Source organism: Takifugu rubripes, chromosome 22 (genome assembly GCF_901000725.2).
Source record: "Takifugu rubripes chromosome 22, fTakRub1.2, whole genome shotgun sequence".
Classification (NCBI taxonomy): domain Eukaryota; kingdom Metazoa; phylum Chordata; class Actinopteri; order Tetraodontiformes; family Tetraodontidae; genus Takifugu; species Takifugu rubripes.
Genome location: NC_042306.1, coordinates 1,040,479 through 1,063,046, shown reverse-complemented (window position 1 = coordinate 1,063,046; position 22,568 = coordinate 1,040,479). Strand labels below are relative to the sequence as shown.

The following is a 22,568-nucleotide window of genomic DNA, read 5'->3' as shown; positions in this document are numbered from 1 at the left end:
TTTGTAATTCTATAGCCCTTTTAATAATGCTCTAAGGAATTTTAAATAGACATTTCTTTGTGAAGTAAAGTAGGTTACGCAGCAAATTATAGTTTCCATAATGACGGGGGGGGGGGCCCTTTACAGGACCAGCAGCATATAGCCTCACTTCCAGGAACGTGCTGCAGAATTGGGCTGCAGATTCTCTTAACCTGGTAAAGACGGGCCACTCCCCACCCCCACACCCCCCCACCCCCTCTCCTGCAGCTTGCTCTCCTTTAACCCCAGCCCCCATTTGTGCGGACTTTTCCCAAGACGCTGTCTCTTGTTTCTGAGAGCATCCTCTGACAGTCTTAATGGACAAGCAGTCTTTCTATAAGGCCGGGAGAGCTCTCACTGGAGGGAAAAAACAAAACCACGCCGGGCACATCTGGGAGGAGGAGTGTTCGCTTGTCTCCTCGGCTTCACCTGATGTTGTGAATTTAAACCTCCAAGTGTGGCGTGATCTCCAAAAGCTGCCGCTCAACGACGTATGCAAAGGCTGCAGAATTTAAATCCCGATGATGACGTCCTCTCCGACGGCACGTGGACTGAGGAGATTAACGCTTTGAGCGTTTAATGCTCATCAGAATGACGCGCACCTCTAAACTGGGCTTTAAACACAAGTACTGAGAAAAAATATTCCTACAAGCCCCCGAGCAATTAGTGCAGCCGCCCGCCTTTGTCCACCTACCCATTGTGTTCTTTGTACAAGAAATTCTCTTATACCACCACTTACTCCATCCTCTGAGACACCATTGGAAATCCAGGGCTCCGAGTTGAACCCACAGTTGGTTTAAGTGTAATGAAATGTATGTCATGTCTCTGGCTGGCTCCCTCTCGGCCTCCCCTCACCCCTGGCCCCCCTGAAAGCACTGCCTTTGACAGGGAGGCCTCTGTGGCTTCTTCTGCAGTGATCTTTACCCTCTTCAGGTCCCGCTGACTATTCCAGGACGTCCCTGCGATTTGAGGGGCGACTCGACCGTTGGCGCGCGCTTCGGAGCGTCGGCCGAGGAAGGAAAATAGACAGACGGATGGAGCGGAAGCTCCACACGCCCTCGGCCTTCGGGAAATCTCACTGTATTGCCTGGTTCCGTGCAGAAACAGTCTTTTAATAATGTTGTACAGTATGCTTATTGAAGAGTCGCCTAGGTAGCGGTGCTTATTATGCACGCTGTGGGTCTGGCTCCGTGTTCCATAACTCTTGGGTTCTGCCCGGCAGTAAAACGGTCTCTCCGATTTCACACTTTGGACCGACACCGGCTCACTTCCTGCTGTCTTATTCTTTTCCAATCTGTATGCAGATGAGCGTAAACAGATCTCACACGGAACGACTGCCTGGCATCTGTGCACGTGAATGCTTATCAGGCTGTGTTTGCCACTTACCTGAAGCTTCTGCGACTGCGCGCGTCCGTCCCCGCGTGTGCACACGTGCACGGAGCCGTGTGTCTGTGCATGGATATTGCAGCTTGAAGAGAGTGTGCATGTCCACTATATTAGACAGAGCGTGCGGGGCGGGGGGGGGGTGCTCAGCGTGTGTGCGCTGCTGTCTGTTCGGAGCTCTTGGCGCCAGCAGGGAGCGCCATTCCAATTTACCCATCAGCCGCAGAGGCGGGGGGTAAAAGCGCGGGGCATCACTGTCGGAGATTTCACATTCGAGGGACAAGATTACCAGTCAGAGGACCCCTGTGAAGAGGTGATGAGGGAGGGAGGCAGCGGGGGTGCAGCGGGGGTGGACGGGGGAGAGGTGAGAGGAGGGAGGGCCGTACGACTCGGTGCCACCCTGGAGTCCGCGGCGCTCTCTTTTCCGGGGAGCGCATCTGCCAAGCTGCACATCTGTTTGACACCAGGCGCTGTGGTGTGTGGCAGTCGGGGGCTGTTTGGGCCCCCTCACGTCTCCTCCCTGTCCTCGTGAATGGGGGGGGCTCGGATGGCGACAGGAAGCACTCACAGAACGGTGTTATTCACAACTGAAGGACCGGAGCAGCGCTGCTGATTGCAAATGAATCCTCTTTGTCTGCTTTTTCCATCCGCGATTTAATGTCTTAAAAAGGCTAGAAAATAAGGCTAGCTCTGAAAAATCATCAAGAAAAGTTATTGCAGCAGTCTCCTGCTCGCTCAGCCTGCGTTTGAGAGGCAGCCAAGTTCACCATGGCTGCTCCAGGGGCCCTGAAGCCTGTTGGGGAGGGGGGGACATTCCAAAGAGTATAACTCATTTTTAACACCCTTTCTGCTGCCATTAGTTAATTATATGCAGGTGTTTTCCTTTCTCATTTTTTTTGTAGGTCTAATAAAAATGAAACTATACACAAAGCCAGATCAACAGTGGAAAGGAAGGGAAAAGAGTGTGGAGGAAGTGGCTGAATGTGCTGTGTGAAGCAAATTATTGCCCCATGTAGATTCATCAGTTCTCCCCGCTGGATTAAGGAAGGACCTTTCTAATGAAGTTCGCCCCGTCAAAATGAAGGGACTAATTCTGATTTAGCTGAGGTAATGAACTTCCCCTCTCCTAGTGAGAGCAGCACCATGGGGCGAGTGTGTGTGTGTGTGTGTGTGTGGAGGGGGGGTTGTGGGCAAGTGTGGTGAGAAAGAGGCAAGATGAAGACGAGACGGAGGAGACGCGGTGTGAGACAGAGGCGAGAGTGAAAGCGAGGTAGAGAGTGAGGAAAGAAATATGCAAAATGCTCGTCTTGTATTTGCTGAGATGTATTAAATTTCCAAAGCGGCTGCCTGTGTTATATAAAATTATGCTAATGTCTTGTTGCCCGCTGCGAATGGCGGCTTGCTGGTCTTGAGCATGCGTGGCTGGCCGCTACACGGCGCGCACTCAGTGGGACTCAGCTTTTCTATTAAGGAAAACCTCTAGACACCTGATGATGAATTCTCGCTCACCAAATGTTCCCCTTTTTTGTCTCGAAAATATGAGCGCTTTTCTAAATGACTTTGGAGAGCCTGGCGTGGCACTTGGCGGCCCGCGTTGAACAGGGGAGAAGGGGGTATTGGAGGGGGTCCCTCTGCAGCAGGCTAAGGGAGTCAATTAAGGCAAGCACTGATAATTATAAGCCGGCACAACGCAGGGGCTGGCTAATTGTACTGTGTTCCATGCCGCGAGCCCAGCCGAGGGGCCTCCCCACAACACTCTCTTTCGCCGCTCCTTTGTGTTGACCACAGACCCCACAGAGCCTCATACCTCAGCCTGACAACGCCACGGTGACACCGGGGGGGGGGGGGGGGGGTTCGTAGCCGTGTGCCCACAATTAACTTTTTACATTCAGGCCACTTAATCTGAGACAAAAAAAAAGGAGACTCCGGTTACATTCCAACCTCATTTCCTTTGTATGTTGTTCCCAACGTTCGCTGAGATTAGGTCACAGAAAGTGAGGGTGCTTCATTAATTCTTACCTGATATCAGTATGTTATATTCTGGGCACTGGAACAGGCCTGTGCGGGCTAAACTGAAGTGCTGACCGGCGTTGGCGTGGCTGCAGGGAGTTCGCTGCTCCCCTGTTATTCGTATCCACATCCTGCGCTGTTTGTCCCCACCGGGCCTCCGTACCTGCCTGTAGCTGCGCGGCGCCTACACATCATTTGTTAACAAGATTCGCTCGTCTTTGCTGCGGTAACTCTCTCTCTCCCTCTTTTTGAGCTCCTGCTCTGCCTCCGTGACCCGCACGCAGCTTTATTTATTTGCTCGTTCGGTTTTTCTGGGCTTTGTACCGAACTGACGATTTTTTTTATGCATCGTTTCGTCTCAACCTTTTGCAAGCAAGAGTAAATTTAGTCCGATCATTCTGACGCGTGTAGCTGCCTTTATACTCCAGCAATTAAAGGTTTGCCTTCGCCTTTGATGCTGCTGCAGATTAAAGCCGAATGTTGCCGAACGCTTGCACCCGGGCTCTTGGCAAACACTTCATGTGGAACTCGGAGTCCTTTTGTTTGCATCCTGATGCTTTTGTCCCCGATGTTTTGAGAAATCCGAAAGGTTCTAGTCAGCTTAACCTTTTGCAGCATCCATTCAGGCGTTACGCATGTTTATCGCCACAAAAGAAGGCAGAAAAAAAAAAAAAAAAAAGGCCAGTCTGATGTTTTTACCTCTGCCCGTTTAGCCGAGGGAGCTGTGAGGCGGTTAATGTAGGCGCTGAGCGGCTGATCCTAGCATGAGCCTAGCCCTGCTCTGATTAGCACCTCCAACGAGCTGCCATGCATCAGAGCTGACAATCTCCTAGAGACATGTTCCCCCAGAATCCTTTGCTCTGGCTGTGCGCGGGCGTCACCACTACTGACATGTCACAGCCAACGATCTTGCTTCAACCCTCCTCCTCCCTGTGGAGGTTGGAAAACAGCATCAGGCGTGCGCTGATCCCGGGACCCCGACATGTGGGCTTCGGCGCCTCTTTAAGCTTCCGCTGCATTTTTCTCTCGGCAGAAACTGGAGACCCGAGTACGTTTTCTTCCTCCTGCCTCCTTTAATTTCTGCATTTTCTCATTCAGAGACAGGAAACATATACGAGTAATTTTGCCCCCAGGTGCCTGTTCTCCAATCAGTTTAGGTCAGTAGGGAGTCGATCCCTTCCTGCACCCACCTACTGGATTCCAACCCCCATCCGCAGCATCCAGCGTAATGGGCCTCGTGGTATTTGTCAAATGAGTTTGTTCCTTATGAGCACCTCAAGAGAGAGAACACCACACAGAGGTGGAGTCAATTTGTATTCACCCATAATTCCCTGGGCCTTAATCACTCTGATTTTTCCCCCATTATCTGTTAATGGATAGTTCCCGCGGAGAGAAGAGCGAAGTAAACCCACCTACTGTTTACAGGCCTGAAGCTGTCGACTCCGCTCCCATCAACAATCCCACGGTGGATTCTGTTCGGCAGCCAGTCCACCCAAAGCCAACTTTTCTTGGTTCATTTGTGCTCCAGTTCGACATCCTTGCCGAATATTTGCGAGCAGATGGCAGAAATGTTTTTGCTAAAGGTGAAAAATCCCCACAAACAGAGTCACTTCCAGCAGGTATTTCTCTCCGTACGCCGCAGTTTGTCAGTTTGGAATCGAGCAATTTCGGCGATTTAACCGGACCGGCTTTGATTACGATATTACTTCTACGGCTTTTTCCAAACATTCCTGCCCATTAAATATTCTCAACTGCATCTCCCAGTCGCTTGCTGGTTTCGGCGTGCAACAAAAGTGCCCAGATCGATGTCCTTAATATCGTTTTTTAGAATTTGGCAACAGAAGCAGCACGCGTCCCTCCACCAGCGAACGGTACACGACGCCCCGGGGAGCGTAAATCTACAGAAAGTATCCGATTTAGCTCTCTCCTGTAGCCACATGCTAAAAGTGATCCCCCAGTTCAGCTGAATCCTTTCAACAGTTTGCGAGGAGGTGAAGTGGCAGTTTTGGAACAGAAAAGGCTGAGGGAGAGTTTTTAATTAAGCGTTGCCCTCCGTTATACTTAACTACACATTATTCTGGGAGAAGTTAGACTTCCTCAATTACTCCAGAGTCGGCCTTGCTGACAGTTGACGGCCGTGCAATTAAATTCAAAGCAAAGTCAGTCAAACGCCGCCTTTTTTTCCCGCCGCTTTCGACGTTACTGTTGCTAAATCATGCAAGCCCGACCGGCAAGCCGCAGCGACCCCAAACACCCTTAAACAGCACATCAATGTCAGCCTGCAGAAAAAGGTAAACAACTCGGAGAAATAAAGACCGTCGGCTTTGAGAGCACTTTCCTTCCTCCCTCCCTCTCTTTCTGCTGTCCTCCACATGGGAGAGATATTAGGCGTTTGTGTTTTAAGGAGCTGTGAAATACATAAACCATGAGCCACAGGAACGCACGGCCCTGTGGATATGCAGATGGGCTTACTTTGCTGGTGTCATGGATGCTTAGAGGGAGCAGGCACAAGAGCAGTTCACATCTAAAGGATTTTCTTAGGAGTGCACAGGGACAGGGTGGTGGCAGCAGAGAACACACGGGAGACTGGAAAACAGAGCTGGAGGAGAGCGAGGGAGAGGAAGAGAGAGGGAGATGAGGTTAGAGAGAGGGATGACAGTCCCCTGTGGCCCTGTAACTATATCCAGAGTCTGCTCAGAGCAGCGAGGGGCGGGGGCCCGCGCAGGGCCCCGCTGATTGGGCAGCGGCGTAGCAGGGCCGGGGGAGTGAGAGGAAGTGACCTCAGCTCAATGAGGCAGCTATAGGGGCGAGTGAGTCGACTTCCTCCCTTGGCTCTCACTAAGAAACAGGCTACCAGCCTCATTCAACCCCTGTTGAACACTGCTGAATACAAACAGGGCCCTGCACAGGCGGCGTCACGCCGCAGAATAATACGGCCGTTACTGACTGTCACTGATGTCTCTGCCGCACGCCCCGCGCTGCCTTTTACCGATTACTTAAGTTTGTTCACATCCTGAGCACCCATTACACCTTAAAGTAAATACAAATCATAGTTTTATTGCTGTCAAGGACTCTTATTTCAAAAAGCATTAAGCTACAGTGTCATGAGCTCTGCAGACCGAGTAACAATCTGTCACTGCTGCTTCAGAGGCACCTCCATAATGTCCTAAAAGTACCTCCAGGCCTCTCCTCCCTCACTTGCTTTAACTGGAGCTGAGGTCAAACGGAAACACAAGGTCCTGATTGACAGCTGAGCTGCGACCCAGTGGGGGGGTGGAAATGTGTGGCCAGAGCTCCGTTTATTAGTCACTAGCATGCGGATTCAAGCCCCAAATGGCAACATTCCTGCTCTTCAGAGGCTTCACCTCCGGACAATGAGGGGAAGTGGCAACGCATCATCTCTCATTGCTTCCTGTCGGTGGGAACAACACGGGAACAACACGCCTGTCGTGTTTGTGTGACCTGCATTTACACATGAACGTCCACTTGTGAGCGATGCCTTAACAACTTTGAAGTGCAACCTGACATTTTCCCTCCGTGCACCTGCTCACGGACCTAAAAACACACATGGGCGCCCACAAGGACAGGCAGGCAGGTGCGTGGTCATCTGCATAACAGAGCGGGCCGGCTCTCCAGAGGGAACGGCGTTGGCCGCTGGGGTCGAACGAGGGTTGCGCATATGGCGGAGGAACAGAGCCGCGAACTCTGCAGCAGGCTTGACCTCACGTACGCCATCATACAGACAGCGAGCAAACTGAACGGCGATCAAAGAGGGCAGTGATCCTTCTGCACGGCTGCACGGGGCACGCCGCCGCCCTGCTCCCTCCCCTTCTCTGAGGCCCGCTGCTACATGCAGGACATTGAATATTGAGGAGAACACTGCAGACAGCCCATCGCGACCATAAACAGGCCGTCTATGTTATAGGAAGAAGGAGCGAAAGCGCATGTGGTGGCGGTAAAACGGTTAGTGTGTTTGTTTCCTTTGGCTGAGAGGGACTGTTTCCATCCCCCCACGTCTTCCTGGAAACATCGAGGGGTCACCGAGTTGCAGTTGTCAAAAATTATTCAGCGTGAGTAGAAGCTATTGCTATAGGCAGCGTGGACGCAGGACTGATGCGAAACCCAGATCCTGCTCGCAGGGAAATTTAGGACTAAGATGCATAAAAGCAAAAAAAGAAAGAAGGGTTGCGGGTGCTACGCCAGCATGTCGTTCCCTCCGTTCAGAGGCCTTTTCTCCCGTTTGTGGTAACTAGCTTAACGTCAGGTGTGGCTGGGTTTTGATGGAGCACCAGGCCGACCGTGTAGCAGCCGTCCCGTTATTGACGCGCTGGAGTCGGCTGAAGCTGAGTCAGCACAAAGCCAGAGCAGCGCGCAGGTCCCCCCCCCCCCCCCGTCTATCCCCATCTATCCAAGCCGCCGATGACATCAGCTGAGGACGCTTAATGCTTGGATAGATGTTCCAGCGCCAAGCCGAGCAGGCGAGATATTCTGGGATAAATTGGAAGCGTTTTTCTGTCCACGCAGTCATTTTCTCTGCACCTGAAATGTGACTCCCTTCTTCAGCTTCCTGCAAGGCTCGCATGCCCCCCCCCCACCCCCCCATTTCATTTCCTTTAAACCCACTTTAATTTGCTCACAGAAAAATTAAATGCTTTTTAGATTTTAGGCGAGACAGTCCAAAAGATGACGCTCACTGTGTTCAGAGGAGCGGCACGCGCACGCCACGATGTTTCCGGGTGAACTGCAGCGGTCCGAACGAGGAGCGACTCCCTTCTCACGATGGTTCTGCCTGTTTCTCCTTTGTCTTGTCTGCAGAGGAGGGCCTGAACCACGAATGCAAGCTCTGCAGCCAGTCCTTCGACTCGCCCGCCAAGCTCCAGTGCCACCTGATCGAGCACAGCTTTGAGGGAATGGGAGGAACCTTCAAGTGTCCGGTCTGCTTCACAGGTGGGTACGAGTCCACCGCATCCGTAAAGCGCACGTGAAACGCACGGCGAGTTTTAAAGTCGGCTTTTGTTTAGCCACAAATGTCCACAGATCAAGGCCAAAGAAGTGTCACGAGGTGAGACGGGGGGAGAGAAAGGGAGGGAGCGGTGTGAGGCGGGGGGGTTGAAGGGGTGGGAAAAGAGAAGGAGATGTGCTAATTGTGGATGGCAGTGGTGCTGATAGCTGTAATGATCTCATCTGTCTGTGCGTGGAGGTGGAAGGACCGGACTCCTCCTGAGAGGATAGCGCCCTCCTTCAGTGTCAACAGGGTTAACTATCTCTATAATGAAATCTGCAAAGTCGTTAACTTCAGCTCTTCACTCTTTCTTCCTCCTCAGCTCTTTACTCTTCCTCACACTTTCCCCTTTTCTGCTCATCCTCCACCTTCCCGCCACACTGCTTCCTTTCCAGCCACCCTTTGCTAAAAATAACAATGTCTCTCATGCATTTCAATTAGCAGCACGTTTAGCTTTTTATCCACCTCATTGTCCCGCTCCTTATTCCCCCCCCCTTCACCCCCTCTCCATTTACCTGGCTTATTTGCTGTTTTGGCCTTATTTCTCTTCCAGCCGAAGCCTATTGATATTTCCCCGGCCCTCCTCCACCCACCTCACAGGGGTCTGGCCATTTAATATACAGAGCATGCCTCCTTCATCTGAGCCTTCATTTTCCTCCGCTGGCTTTGACAGACAGGTCCCCCCCTCCCCTTTCCCTCTCCCTCCGCGTCCATATCGATCACGGCGCATGAGAGAGGAAGATGTCGGGAGGGAGGAGGGAGAGACAGAGTGCCCCCTCAGGACAGCGGTCGCAGAGCAGACAGACAGATGGGCAAAGGGCTGCGGCGGCGGAGGCGGGCCGTAGAGAGCGTGGACGGGCTGAAAGGCCGCCCCCTGTTGGGGACGGAGGGGACAGGCAGACTAGGACGCCGCTGCACACAGCAAACCGGGGCGCCGGCTGAGAGCTGTCCTTGAATATAATTCCTCAAATTACTGTGTCATAAATTAGAGGAAAGACCTTTACACCGATATTAGTGGAGGAAGCAACACACACACACACACAATATCAGTAGCATCTGTGTGATGTTTAACGTGTGCAGTCGTTATTCGGCAGCCCTGTTATGTATGTTATGACCCCCCCCCCCCCCCCCCCACCACCACCAGTCCTCACTTGTAATGATGATGAACCTCAACAACGTTCCGCCGCCGCCGCCTCATTTGAAGCCGCGAGCAGCTTTGTGTCGCCCTTGCTGAAACTTTCCCAGCCTAGTCTCATTCTGCCACACCAGATAAGCACTTTAAAGTCAATTCAATATTAACAACCCCCCCCCTACTGTTGTCTCGGAGACATGAAAAGCACACGCTAAGAATACCGAGTTAAATGAAGAAAAACAAAAATATTATGGGGGAGGAAAAAAAGCTCCCTACGCCCAACGTGTGCACGTTTCCGCGTCAGTCAGGTACAGAATGTGTCTGACTTAATTATTGCTTCAAACCTGGGCGGATCCTGGTGGAATGATGGATCTATTAATTAACCCTCCACCCTCCTGTGACCTCTTGTTCTCATCATCCTGCGTTAATAATGACTATAACACCTCGTCTTTGCTCTGCATAATGCCTTTTACTGCAGTGTTTTAGCTGATTTTAGTGAGGAAAGCAGGATTCTAATGTGCTGGTGTGAAGGCTGGGGGGTTCATTTAGGCAAAATAACCACAGAAAGTCTGAGCTGAAGCTGTCCTGCGTGATCCCCAACCCCAGTGTGACTGTCAGCTTCTGACAAGCGCGCTAATGCAAAACCCAGACGGAAAAAAGAAGAGGGAGACAAGGAAGACTGGGGGAGGTACGAGGGGAAAAGAAGTTGTAGGCGGTAGATTAGGGGGAGACAAAATAGAGGAGAAAAGGAGACAAAACTTGGAGAAGGTTGCAGCTGCGATGAGATGAAAGTGGGAAACAGGAAGGAGGAAAGAGGAGTGTGTAAGGAAGGGAGGGTAGATGTGGAGAGGTCCATGAGCCCCTGGATGATGAGAGAGAGGCGGACTCTCCCAGGACAGATTTGACAGGTTTCAGAAGTGGGGGAGCCTGCAGCTAGAAGTGTGTGCTGCACCCTCAGGAGCGGCGGTGAGGGCTGGGGTGGAAATTGTGATTGGGAATATGTGCTTAAGACAAACAAATCAGAAGAAAGTGTGTCTGAGAGGCTGGCTGGGCGCGCTCGCCTGGGTGGGGGGGGTGTTACTTGTTTAAACTCCAAAAAACTACGGGAGAAGACACAACTGCAGATGCTTCCACCAGTCTGACAGATGCACTGGGGTCGTTGGCCTTTTGCCTCACCCAGTCCAGACCAGTCCTGATCAGCTTATGACTCGGTATCAACTGGAACAGCTGACTTGTTTACGTGGCCTGGATCGTGGCTCTGGGCTCAAGCAGAGGACCAACAGTCTGGGTGAACACATGAAGAGCAGAAAAAGATAAAGCCCCCCCCCCCATCTGCACAAACAGCTTAGTATTGGTGCAGTGCTGCCTGCAGAGAGCACCACCCTGCCAAAATAAAGATGAGCCGGGGTCTATAGGAAAGGAGATGGCTGCCATGGGCGGCCCCTGAGATCTAATCAGAGGGCTTAATATCCCCCACAGCGAGGAGACCTTGGCCCCTCAGCCCCCTCAGCCCTGACACCCCCGACGCCCAGCCCGGCTCAGCGCTCTGTTCTGTTCCTTTCCGCTTCCACTCCGCAGCCAACAAACTCCTTAAAGTTCTCTCCCTCTCTCCCCTCTCTCAGCAGGGAACGCTACGATGGCTAGCCACTGATCCTGTGGATGTGGTTTGGGATTGTTTCTTCTCTCTCTGTCCTCATTTTAACCCTCCTGTTGGCCGCGGCCGCCCCCCCCCAATGGGCAGATATGCATGTGGCTCATGCTGCCACGTTGCATCGTTTATTCTTTTTGGACGCTAAAGCCGAAAACGATCGTCAACAAAGTCTCTAGTCAGTAGGAAAGGTGTCCAAGGCTGAAAAGGTCATATAAACCTTGAAAAACCTTAGGTTAGGTTTTAGTTTAGTCAGACTGTAGTGTGGAGTGCTGTCGGGCAGATGTTGAGCACTGATTTGACATCGAACTAATAACCTTTTGGCAGCGTTTTAGCCAGACAGCAGGATCAGCATGAGAAGCTTTCCTGTTGACGCTATTTTGGTGTTTTCGGTGTCAAAATATCATCAGTTTTATGTGTATTTTCTGATCAAAAGAAGGTTTTCCTGTGTGGAATTAATTCATATGGTATTAGGTCCCATTAACATTTGTAAAGGTTCATTCACAACAAGAAGCACATATGGGCTCAACCCAAACCCACAGGATCTTTAAGACCTGTGATCTTCAACGGTTCTATCCACACTTTCTGCCACATTTGCATGCAAATAAGCTGGAGGACATTACAAGCCCCCCCAATTTTGGTTTGGGAAAATGACCAGAAGCTGGTGTTTCATTTAAGAACATAACTGTGGGTTATAATAAACCGTGCATTAGCGCGTCGGGCGCAGCATCAAACAGGTCGCTTCCTCTCCGCTGGGATAACAAATCCAGTTTTAAAAGTTGAACTTCAGGCCTGACACCTAAATCGTTCCCTACCTGCGCTTCAGGAAAGGGTTAAAGGCCACTGACGGACGCACGGCAGATGAAATTGAAACAGAAACCGACGCAAACAGCGAGGAGCAGCTAGCCTTACATCCCAGTTGTGTTTGGCTCTGTTGTACATTATTGGAAGGCCCCCCAGTCTCAAATCCATTTTTATTTTCGCTGTATTGACTTTTTCCTCCTTTTACCAAAGACATAATGAAGGCTTCCTGCAGCTGCTGGGCCGCTCCTGTCCGGCGTACGCACACAAAACACACAGCGACGGCAAGAAGCCGCTGTTTATCAGCGCATTGCTTCCGTTCAGATGATCCACTCCCCACAAAGAAAACCGCCATCGTTTGTGGAGCAGCGCCGGCACGAGCGCGGCCGTCGGCGAGGCCTCGACCTCGAGCGCAAATGTTGTGCGACGCTCCACAACGCCGGCCGCCGATCCCATATCCTGTTTGTCTTCATATGGCCGAGGTCGTTAGTGGCAGAAACGGACTGTGGAGTGGTTGCTCGTTCATTAGAGGATCTTTGTTCGTTTCTGTTAACATGGCGCCGCGTTCCGGAGACAGGTGTCAGCCGGGCATTCGGGCCGCGCCGCGTCTGCTTCCATTCCGAACTTTTATTTCCCAGGTCAGGTGTGTGACATTCAATGGAGCCGAGCGCGTCCCCAGCGCACGCGGCTCGATAATTAATAACCGCCCTCCCAGGTGAGCTCAAATGGGGACACGATAATGTTGCGGTGGTCGCCGAGGGGCCCGGCGAGCTCCGGCAGACGCCTCACCTTTGGCGACGTGCACTTCCCCCCACCTCGCCTCGTTGCCCTCTGGTGTGCGCGTTGGAAGAGAAGTTATTTTGAGCCGTAAGAAATTCAAATGAAGCCCCCACATGATAACTTTTCCAGAGCATCCAGACCTCTGAGATTAGACCGACGTCCTAAAGGGTCCAGGATAACAAACGGCACGTTTGAAGTGCTCCGTGGAGGGCGCGCACACACACACACACTCACGACACACACACACACATACTCACGACACACACAATTGCCTCCCCGTTAGCTTCCTAGCGTGGACTGTAGCTTAATTAAAGCACAAATGTATGTTATATGTTTTAAGTGGCAGCTTGTGTGTTTATATGATCGCGAATGCAGTCGGATTCTGCATGAATAACGAGCACGAGTCCATGAATATTTATATTGTCAATATAATTAGCTATGTAGACTAATGGAGGCCGTGTTTTGCACTTGAAGCCATGCCAATTTTTGTGGTTGTTTATTTTCCTGCTGCTTGTCCCCACAGTAACGCTAAATAAAGAGCATTCATTATTCCCAAAACATTATGCATTCACCAGCTCTAGTGCCATGAATGTGACCACTCTAGTTCTGCTGTTAACATCTCAATTGCTGCCCCCCCTCCACCCCCCCACCCCTTGTACAGAACATAAGGTTGTATTTTTTATTGTCAATAGCTTATTCATTTGTTTCTAATTAGAGCCTTTTCCTTGGTATTCGACGTTGTCTGAAATGTACATTTAGAGAGGAAAGTGCAATTATGGTGTGAGGTTGCTGCGGTCGCCCGATTTAACCGGCTCAACCAGGAGGAGCAACGAGCGAAAGCATTCTAAAAAAAAGATGAAAAGGCCTTTCAGACTTTACGCTAACGTCTCCTCTCCCCGTGTTTCTCTTCCACGTGCAGTGTTCGTCCACGCTAATAAGCTGCAGCAGCACATCTTCTCTGCCCACGGCCAGGAGGATAAGATCTACGACTGCTCTCAGTGCCCACAGAAGTTCTTCTTCCAGACAGAGTTACAGGTGAGCCTCGGGCAGGGAGCGGTGCACAGGGGCCGTGGGGGGGGGGGTCTGCTAATCACGCGCGACAGCTAAATAAGCACCAAACGGCGTTCGCCACCCTCTGCCTGTCCCCTCCATCCCAGCTGGGCCGTGAGACTCAGAAGGAATTATTTCAGTGCATTTCCAAAACTCATTTGTGATGTGCAGATATGATTTGATTTGCTTATTAGACCGACGGAGCACTAAAATATCTGGAATTAGGGGATTAGCGGAATGTTCGTTTTTGAAGAGGTAATTACATGCAGCGCAGAGGCAAAAACACAGTTGAGTCAATATGCCTGCAAACTCCCCTCCTAATCATAAAGGAGGCCTCATGGCTAAATATGAGCTCTGTCCTCCGGGACCGCATATCTGCCCTTCAACAAAGTTAGCAGTTGGACTTATGAACTCGCAATGTTAGAGAGATAATCCATTTTCTAGCAATCTCGTTCTCCGGTCCTTGGAGAAGCAGGAAAAAATGAAACGGGCTTTATTGTGTTATTTCACTGTGGTAGTGTTTTCAAGCAGCTTTGTTTTGTTTGGGGGATCTTCTGTGCACTTTTCATGTCCAAATCTTCCACCACTGCCTTTTTGAAATGGAATAATTAGGGTTCCAGCGGTCTGTGAAAGCCCAATCAAGGAAAGCGATCTCAATCCACCTCAAAGCGTTCGCCGGTCTCGGCCCGCGCTCGGAAAACTGGGATTAGCGTGACCGCGTATTAGCATGTAGCCGGCAGGAGGCGTTGATCAGAGCTGATTCTGCTGTTCAGATTGGGGGTGTAAGCGTGGAGGTGCGCGTGTGCCAGGAGGAAGGTGAGTCTGATCATTATCCGCTGGTCATTTGAGCAGCGCAACCCTGAACACCCCCCCCCCCCCTTCCCCCCCCGGGGCAGCGTGCAATCCTCCATCGCCGGGAAGGTTATTCAATAATCCTCGTGCTCCTGTAAACCACCAACATGGCGTCTTTTTACGCACGCCAAGGCCTGCTGTTTATCTCAGCCTCCTCTCTCGCTGGCACGGGCGCGCTCCCTGGCGCTATAGCAACCGGCTGCACGTAGCTGTAAACAACCTGGGGATGTTTTTCCCGGTTTTTTGACATTTTTTGGGAGGGAAGTGATCTCCACCTCCCGCAGGTGTTATTTCATGCATGATTCTATTGTTTTACACTCTGCAACCAGACAGGAGTCAAACATGAAAGACCTGTGGCACTTTGTTGTTAAATCGGGGGTTATGAAGGAAGAAGAGGGATGGGGGGGGGCGAGGTGATCATCCGGCTCCATCGGTACCACGCCGTGGCGCCGCGCTCGCTGCCTCAAACACGCCTGTTTTTTGTAATGACATGTAGCTACATGCGTCTTGCGTTCACGTTCGTTTACATCGGAACGCTTTGATGCTTTGATGTTAAAGGGTGTGGGTTTTTTATGTAAACTGAAGGCATCACGCCAGGAATCGGGCGGCGCTGCGGCCGTGAGCTCAGGGACTCGTGTTGGGATGGAGACAAAAGTCTGGGAGAACTTTGGCTCATTTACAAAAAACTTAAGGAGGAGACACAAAATCCATCCCGGCGGTCTAAACGAGGCAAAGACGCCGGAGACAGTTTAAGGTCTCGTAGCGATTTTTCATTAAATAAAACCAAGAGTCCGTCAATGCCCAAAGATCAGCGCTACACTCATAGTTATTACCGTGTAATAACTGTCTCCTTCACTCTCTGTAGTTGGAGAACAGCGCGAGTTGGAGACTTGTTTTTGTTTGTTTGTTTGTGCTTTCCATTTCCTATGCATCACACTTCAAAATGTCTCCCTGACACGGGGCCGTCGTTTGCCAGTCCGTCTGAAGTGGAGCTGTCTTCCAGCAGGGAAGAGCAGCGGAGGCGCTCTGGCTGGCCAGCCTCGAGTTTGGACTTCCTCCCTGACACTCTGGCCCACTCGCGGGCTGCCGGGGCCCCTCGTCTCTCACAGTAGTCAGAGGGGTCAAAGGGCGCGAGCACGCTGGGAGAGGGGGCTGCGAGAGGGAGAGCTGCCGCGGCAGGTAAAGAGAAGCAGGAAGGATATTTTATTAATTTGCTGCTGAGATCCTGAAACAGACCAAAGGCTGTGACAGGTATCTAGTGCAGCGCACCGCAGCATCCTCCCCCCCACCGCCGCCTCCCCCCGTGAACTCTACCCTGCGAGGGGCGAGCCAATTTTCGGCAGCCTGTCGAGATGGATGATGGGAGAGCATCCGTCTAATCAGCCCTCCCAGGACCCCCCGCCCCGCCGCCCCCCTCAGACTGGCCAGATTGACTGACTCCTGGGCCTGTGTGCCCCAGAATCCAGATTCCAAAAGAGAATAATCTCTCTTGCTCCAACCCCCTCACCCCCCCCCACCCCCCACTTTCCCTCTTCTTTTCACGGGCAAAAAAAAAAAAGGCAGTGAGACACGTAGACCACCATTCTGGTGGAGGGGTCTCCAGAGGACTTCCCTTCCCCATTACACACACTCCCACCCCCTCCATTCCGAGCCGCCCTCTCCCCATTAAAATATGTCTGGATGTTTCACCGTGTGCTGATGGGGAGGGCACGCGGGCAGCAGTGTGGCGCCCGCGCTGACCCCCGACTCCTGCCCACCCAATAAGCAACTTCTTCCTCCGGTTCGGCCGAAAACGACCCTCCGTCCCGTCACAGGAATCTCACACGGCCGAGGCCACGTTCCGGGGTAAAACTTCGTCAGGAACTTGGTTTTCCCTCCGCGCCGGCGCCAGATACGGTAGCTTTTCACACGTGTGAAAGGAGCTGAGCCGCTGACAATGCTGCTGGGCTGGATTAATTAGCCAGATTCATTAACTGATGGATGAGCAGCATTAACCGCGGCTTATATCTGACATTTCTCCGACTGCGATTCATCTGGGAAGAGACGCGCGGGTTCAGCGGAGTGCGGCTCCTGGACGTCCGCAATCAGAGGCCGCTCTCCTGGCGACCGCGAGTCCCCCGAAGGCGAGACAATGAGCTTGAAGTAGCGCGGCGGTGACGATTCCCCCTTCCTCCCCGTCCTTCCTGTTCCATTATCGTTCCTCGGAAGTGACACCAGATTGTGAGTCACGTGTTAAGTCGGCGGCGGAAGGATCGCCACGCCGTACCGCCGCTCCCAGACGCCCGCAGGACACGCACCTTTAATTGGAGCGTCTTTTTTTCCAAAAGGATTCCTTCAAAGACGATCCGGAGCGCCGCGGCTTTAATGAGTGCCGAAAGTGACAGGAGCACATCTGCATCGTGCTCCGCTTCCCCCTCACAAATGAGATTCCCGCTCCCCGTGTGATGGCCGTTATAGCCAAGCTGTGACCAATTCCGCTGTTTTAATTAAGCATATTTATTGGCTCCACGGTCAGCAGGTGTAAACAGCAATGCGTGTCGTGGAGTCCGTTTACGAGCGCGAATAAGGAGGGGGAGGGGAGGGGGGGATGGACAGTCCCGGAAAATCAGGAGGGAGGTGGAGGAAGGCTTTTAAAGGCTTCCAGAGTTGTGTATCGGATCCTCGGGAGCGTTCTCCTGGTTCCACGGCTCCTTTCACACAACTTTGCCTTCACTTGTTTAATGTAAAAAAATAATAATAAAATAAAACTTGCCCCAGGAAACGCCCCAACTGCCCCGCGTCCCAAACGTGCGGCGCCCGTCCCGGGGCGGCGTCTTGACGCGCCAGCCGTGACAGCTCCTCGCGCTTCCGTGAAGGTTGCATACACGCGCCTCCCTGCTTTTATATGACAACTTGTTTTCTTCTCCGTCACCTCAGGAGCTCAGATTCTGTCAGCGACTCAAAACGCCGCAGCAGAATGAAAGGAGGGAGAATTAGGCGGAGGAAGAGCGGCGCCGCTCGCCAGACGCCATCCTGGATGTTTAAGCTGCTTTCTAATTAGCTGCTCCACTGTAAACGGGGCCGTAGACACTCTGAGCTGGTGGTGCTGGATCACGATGCTGGTGTTCCAGTTTGGTGGGTGGAGGAGAATTAGACGGCGTGACAGACCTGATGATCCGGGGAGGATCTTCTCCTTCTCCGTGTGTGTCTATACATCTGTGCTGTATGCATCCGCCTTTGTGTGTCTCTCCCAGGGTCTGGTATGTGCATGCAAACACACTGTCTGGAGGGAGACATGACAAAAAAAACTCCCAGAAGCCTTTGAGCTTTCTGTTTTCTGTTTTTTCTTCTTCTTCTTCTTCCTGTGTTGCACCACTGGGGAAAGTTAAATCCAAACAAAGAGGAGACGCTCGGTGTGTTGTGCTAGGATCCATCACTGGCTTGCTTTCTCAAACACGTCTCCCTTACTTTTCTTACTCGACTTTCTCGGCAACTTTGATAAATGGCGTTTAAAGTGCTTCTCAGGAATCCACCAAAAGTTTAATTTACTTCCTGTTTAGCATTTGCAGCGCACCCACGTGATGTTTTTGTTTTAAAACGCTAGCATGAATAGCTTTAGATCCAACTGGGCAACATGGAGGTTTATCATATAATTGTATACATTATTTTCAGTTTCTGACTGGCAGCCTGGCAAAAACTTTAGCCGATATCTTGTTTATCCTGCAGAATTTGGCAGAAAGGATGCGGCATGTTCCGTGTCCTGGCCGGAATGGGCCCATCTCCAGCGGCCTCAGTCACGTTAACCGTCTTCTGATTGGCTCCTCTCTGGTTTGGCGATTGACTCGTGGCGGCAGGAGAAAATTTAGAGCTCAAAGACGAAAAAAACTGTTATGTGATGTGGTAAATCTCGCACCACTCGGGGGTGTTGCGGGGGGGGGGGGGTGCTTCGGAGCATCCCCATAGTCAGAGTCTGTCCCTGACTGAAGTGGTTAAATGTGAGAGTAATTGTGTTTTGTTACTGGGACTGACATGTGGAACCCCACGGACCCCATCTCCCTCCCAGTGACAGGCAGAGATCCTCCCCCCTCGCTCTGTCTAATTAGAGGATGTAGCCCAGGGCTCTTGTCCCAGGAAGGCCCATCCCCCTCCCAAGATGGCTCCCCTAAGAAAGCCCTTAATTGGGTTCTTTAGTCATAGTCTTCATTTTGGCTGGAAAGGCATCTGTGTGTTGCTATCACCTCAGAATACACTCTGTATCACTCTCCTGTGTTTTCTCTCCCCCCCCCCTCGCCGGCCTCCTCTCTATTGCTTTCCTTCCCTCCCTCTCCCTGTCCTCTTCTCTCTCTCCTCACTTAATGAGGCCCCATAATAACACAGCAGTTGTGCAGTTGTTTTGCTACCTCAGTCAAACAGCGGGATCACTACATAGTGTGTTTCTAGTACCATTCGCTTGTCTACTTAGACAGGGTAATGAGTATCATTCGGAGCGGCGCTCCACAAAAAAAACAAAAAGAGCGTTCCGACATTTGGGGTTACACCTCAAAGCACCATTTTGTCGGGATCGTTAGCCGTCTAATCAAGGAATTTCACACGCAACGGATACACGCGTGGAAAAGTCCAGACAAAGGAATCATATGTTTGGAGCTTGTTGTCGAGTCCAGTCCAGCCTGGTGCTGTAAGTGCACGTCCCCGGGCACCGGCGTTCAAATAGGACGGTCTGTTCCCATGGCGACCGGGCTGGCTTCGGCACAGCCGCATTCGGGTCATCCCTCGTCACAGCCTGATAAGTGATGATAGGAGCAAATGGCAGACAGTGTTATTTATTTATTTAGTCTCTTATTCTTTATTGTTTTAATTGTGTTCCTCCACTGTCTAAGCCAGGCATGTGTAAGCCTGGCCTGAGGTCAGAGCGGGAAAGGATTACTCCCCCGGTGGACTGGTCAACAGTAGGAAATGCACAGGGGGGGGGCTGAGTCAATACCAGTCCAAGTTCAACACACCAGTGAGCATCAAGGCAGAATGCAGCACTTTTGTCTCTCCACAGCAGCTTATAGTGCTAAGAAACAAGAGCACAGTGGCCGCGCTTTTACACGAGTACCCATGACAACAACGGGCTTATTGATTGTGTTCATCTTACGGATTTCTGTCGCTACAGTTTTGTGGAGCTGGGGAAAGGCCCAGGCCTCTCTGCTCTCTGCTTAAACGTGGCTGATGCCATTTTCAGAGGCTTTAATTAGATTCTTGAGTTATGAGCGCGGCCACGCACGGGTCTCGGCGGCGGCGTGCTCGTGCCGCGCGTTGCAGATGCAGCTGTGCGAGGCCTGCAGTGAGTTAAATCATGGAGAGGGACAGAAAGGCTTCAGTCTGGTGGCAGACGCCACATGCAAAGTACAGTGTTTAGCTAATCAGGCTCCACATTTTCTAAAACACGAGTAGCTTAACTCTCCCTTTTATGTTTGAAAAGCTTTATAATGGCTTTAAAACATCATTATTGCTCACTCGCCTCTGAACCACTCAATAAAGGTTTAATGTTACATTTGGGGTAACCGCAGGTAGAAAGAAGGCGCAGACGCCGTGTATTCCGGCACGTAACGCGAGCTCTGCGGGTATTAACATCACGCTAATCAAACGTTGTTAGCGATTAGGCTTTACAGCGTCTCTCTGTGATGTTGGACACGACCAACATTGTCTTTAATACAGAGGGATCAGATGAAAGGGAGAAAGTGTGTGTGTGTGTGTGTGTGTGTGTGTGTGTGCGCCGGTCTGACGGCCTTTGCTTCGCGGGGCTGATGTAAGAGATGCACCTCTGTTGCCTCACCGGGCACTATCGATGGAGACCAGAGCAATTGGGAATGACATAAAGAATGATTAGTTAATAAATCAAATCCCCAGCCTCCCTGCACACCCCCACTCTCTGCACCCCCCCCCCGTTTCCTTCTCCTCACCCTCTCAGCAGCAACGCTAAATTCCTCAGACGTGTTGCACCTGTTTGCATGGGTCCTCCAGACCCCTTCCGGATGTTCCCCCTCCTCTTCCACTACCCCTCAGGGCGTTGCAGAAGGGTGATGTAATCAGATGAAAGTGGTGGTTTAACGGTGGCACGGAGCCAGCGAGGGAAGAGCCGAGGAGGAAGGGGCTCGCTCGGAGCCGGAGCAGAGAGTCCTCGTAAGGCAGGAGTGGGTGCGCATTATTGATCAGAGCAAAATTTAATTTAGTGAAGCATTGACTGCTGCGGTTTACCTGAACGCCGCCGGTAGCCGGGCCCCGCAGCAAGCCCGCGTGGCCGGCAGGTGGTTGAAAGGATCCGGGAGGAGATTAAGGGTTGGAGAGAAGGGAAGGAAATGGATGAAAAGGGGAATGGTGGAGTTTCAGGGGGGAATAGGACGGCATTTAAGGAAGGAGCTCAGAAGCTTAATGGAAGGCATCTAATCCTAAATTGCAGCGATTCTGATGTGACACAATTAGTGACATCCACTTTGCCAGGGCACTGGACATCGCTGTCGCTTTTAATTTGATATTTGGGGGGGGGGGTCTGCAGGTATTTAACTGCAAGTGCTGGCGCGGAGGGAAAAAGTGAATTTCCCCCCCCCCCCCCTTTAACCTTCCAAACTCGTGCACAGAACAGGTTATCACTACTCTGTTGAGTTGACTATCCACAGAGATAAAGGTATCAGTTTCATTTTCTTCACCCCCCCCCCCCATCTTTTTTCTTCTCCTCTATATCCCTTTAGTCTGCATGGCTGCCACAGCCAGTAAAGTCGTTTAACACCGTCCTTGAGAAAGCCCTCGCTGAGAAAACTCCTGGCATGTTTAAGGAAAAGGTAGAATGCGGTGTGTGTCAGACAGAGCTGGGACATACGGGGGGGGGGGGTTATTCCCCAGAGGGGTTATTTTCCCCTCTAATAGCTGTTACGAGCCCCACATTATATCCAAGGAGCTACATTCCTTTGGGGTCTCCAGACACACATACATTCACCTAAAGGTACCGGCAAACTCACACAAAGGCGCGCACACTCAGTTGAGCACAGTTTTTTTTCCCCCTCTGTGTGTCTCAGTTGCACGCACACACACACACACACACACACACACACACACTCACACTCTTCCAGTCCTCGCCGCTTTGCTCTCCTCGTGTCAATATCCTGCCATTTGAAGTCACGTACTGCAGGGGCTTCTGGGAGTCGCCGAGGAGCCAGGCTGACGGGTAATGGGCCGCATTCATTAATAAGGTTGCCGTGCTCCTGTCCCTCCTCTGCAACTCCAAGGATGTCTTCACCGGTGGGGTGGGAGGGAGGGGGAGCAATGTGAGGAAAGGGGGAGGAGATGAGGTAGGGTGAGAGAGGGAGAGAGGGAGCATCCCGTTGGGAGTCTCCTCCCAGACTCACTTAAAGGAGCTTTATTTCTGCAAGAGAGGAGCCGGGGAAGCAAAGGACCTGTCCATGGCCGCCTCTTTAAAAAAAAAAAAAAGAGCAAGCGGGGGCCCCGGCGAGCCGCGCTAACCCTTCCAGGGGTCAGTGCCGCTGCTCCCCGTCAAACAGCTTATTACCCCACCTGTCGGGAAGTAATCGTCCTAGCTGAAAGGAAAGCTGTCAAGGTGTTTAAATGCTTTTTATGGAGGCTGTTGAAAGGGTAAAGAGGGAAGGAATGAACACAAGGCCGGGTTAGAGCGACCCCCCCTTCCCCCCCCCGAAGGATCACACACCAACAGGACTGAAGGTGACTGTGCAGATAAACCGCCTCTGTCCAGTTCCAGTAACCGTCTTTGACCGTTTTATTTGAAATAGTAAATATTCACCTCAGCTGGTCCCCGTGTGTGTGTGTGTGTGTGTGTGTGTGGGTGACAGGTGTGTTTAGTCCGTGCCAGTTTAGAGAGTCCAAGGCCGTGTTTTAAGCAGAGCGCAGCAAGTCGTGCA

At 51.7% G+C, this 22,568-nt stretch overlaps 1 protein-coding gene across 6 annotated transcripts in view; it reads left to right on the top strand.

Annotated features, from left to right (window-relative positions):
* Positions 1 to 22,568, top strand: part of LOC101070252 (zinc finger protein 521) — a 78,407-nt gene that overhangs the window by 54,128 nt on the left and 1,711 nt on the right. For all 6 annotated transcript variants that reach the window (XM_029830985.1, XM_029830981.1, XM_029830984.1 and 3 more), the window contains 2 exons: positions 8,227 to 8,358; positions 13,694 to 13,809. In XM_029830985.1, coding sequence (XP_029686845.1) covers positions 8,227 to 8,358; positions 13,694 to 13,809 — 248 coding nt within the window. The remainder of the gene's footprint in view (positions 1 to 8,226; positions 8,359 to 13,693; positions 13,810 to 22,568) is intronic.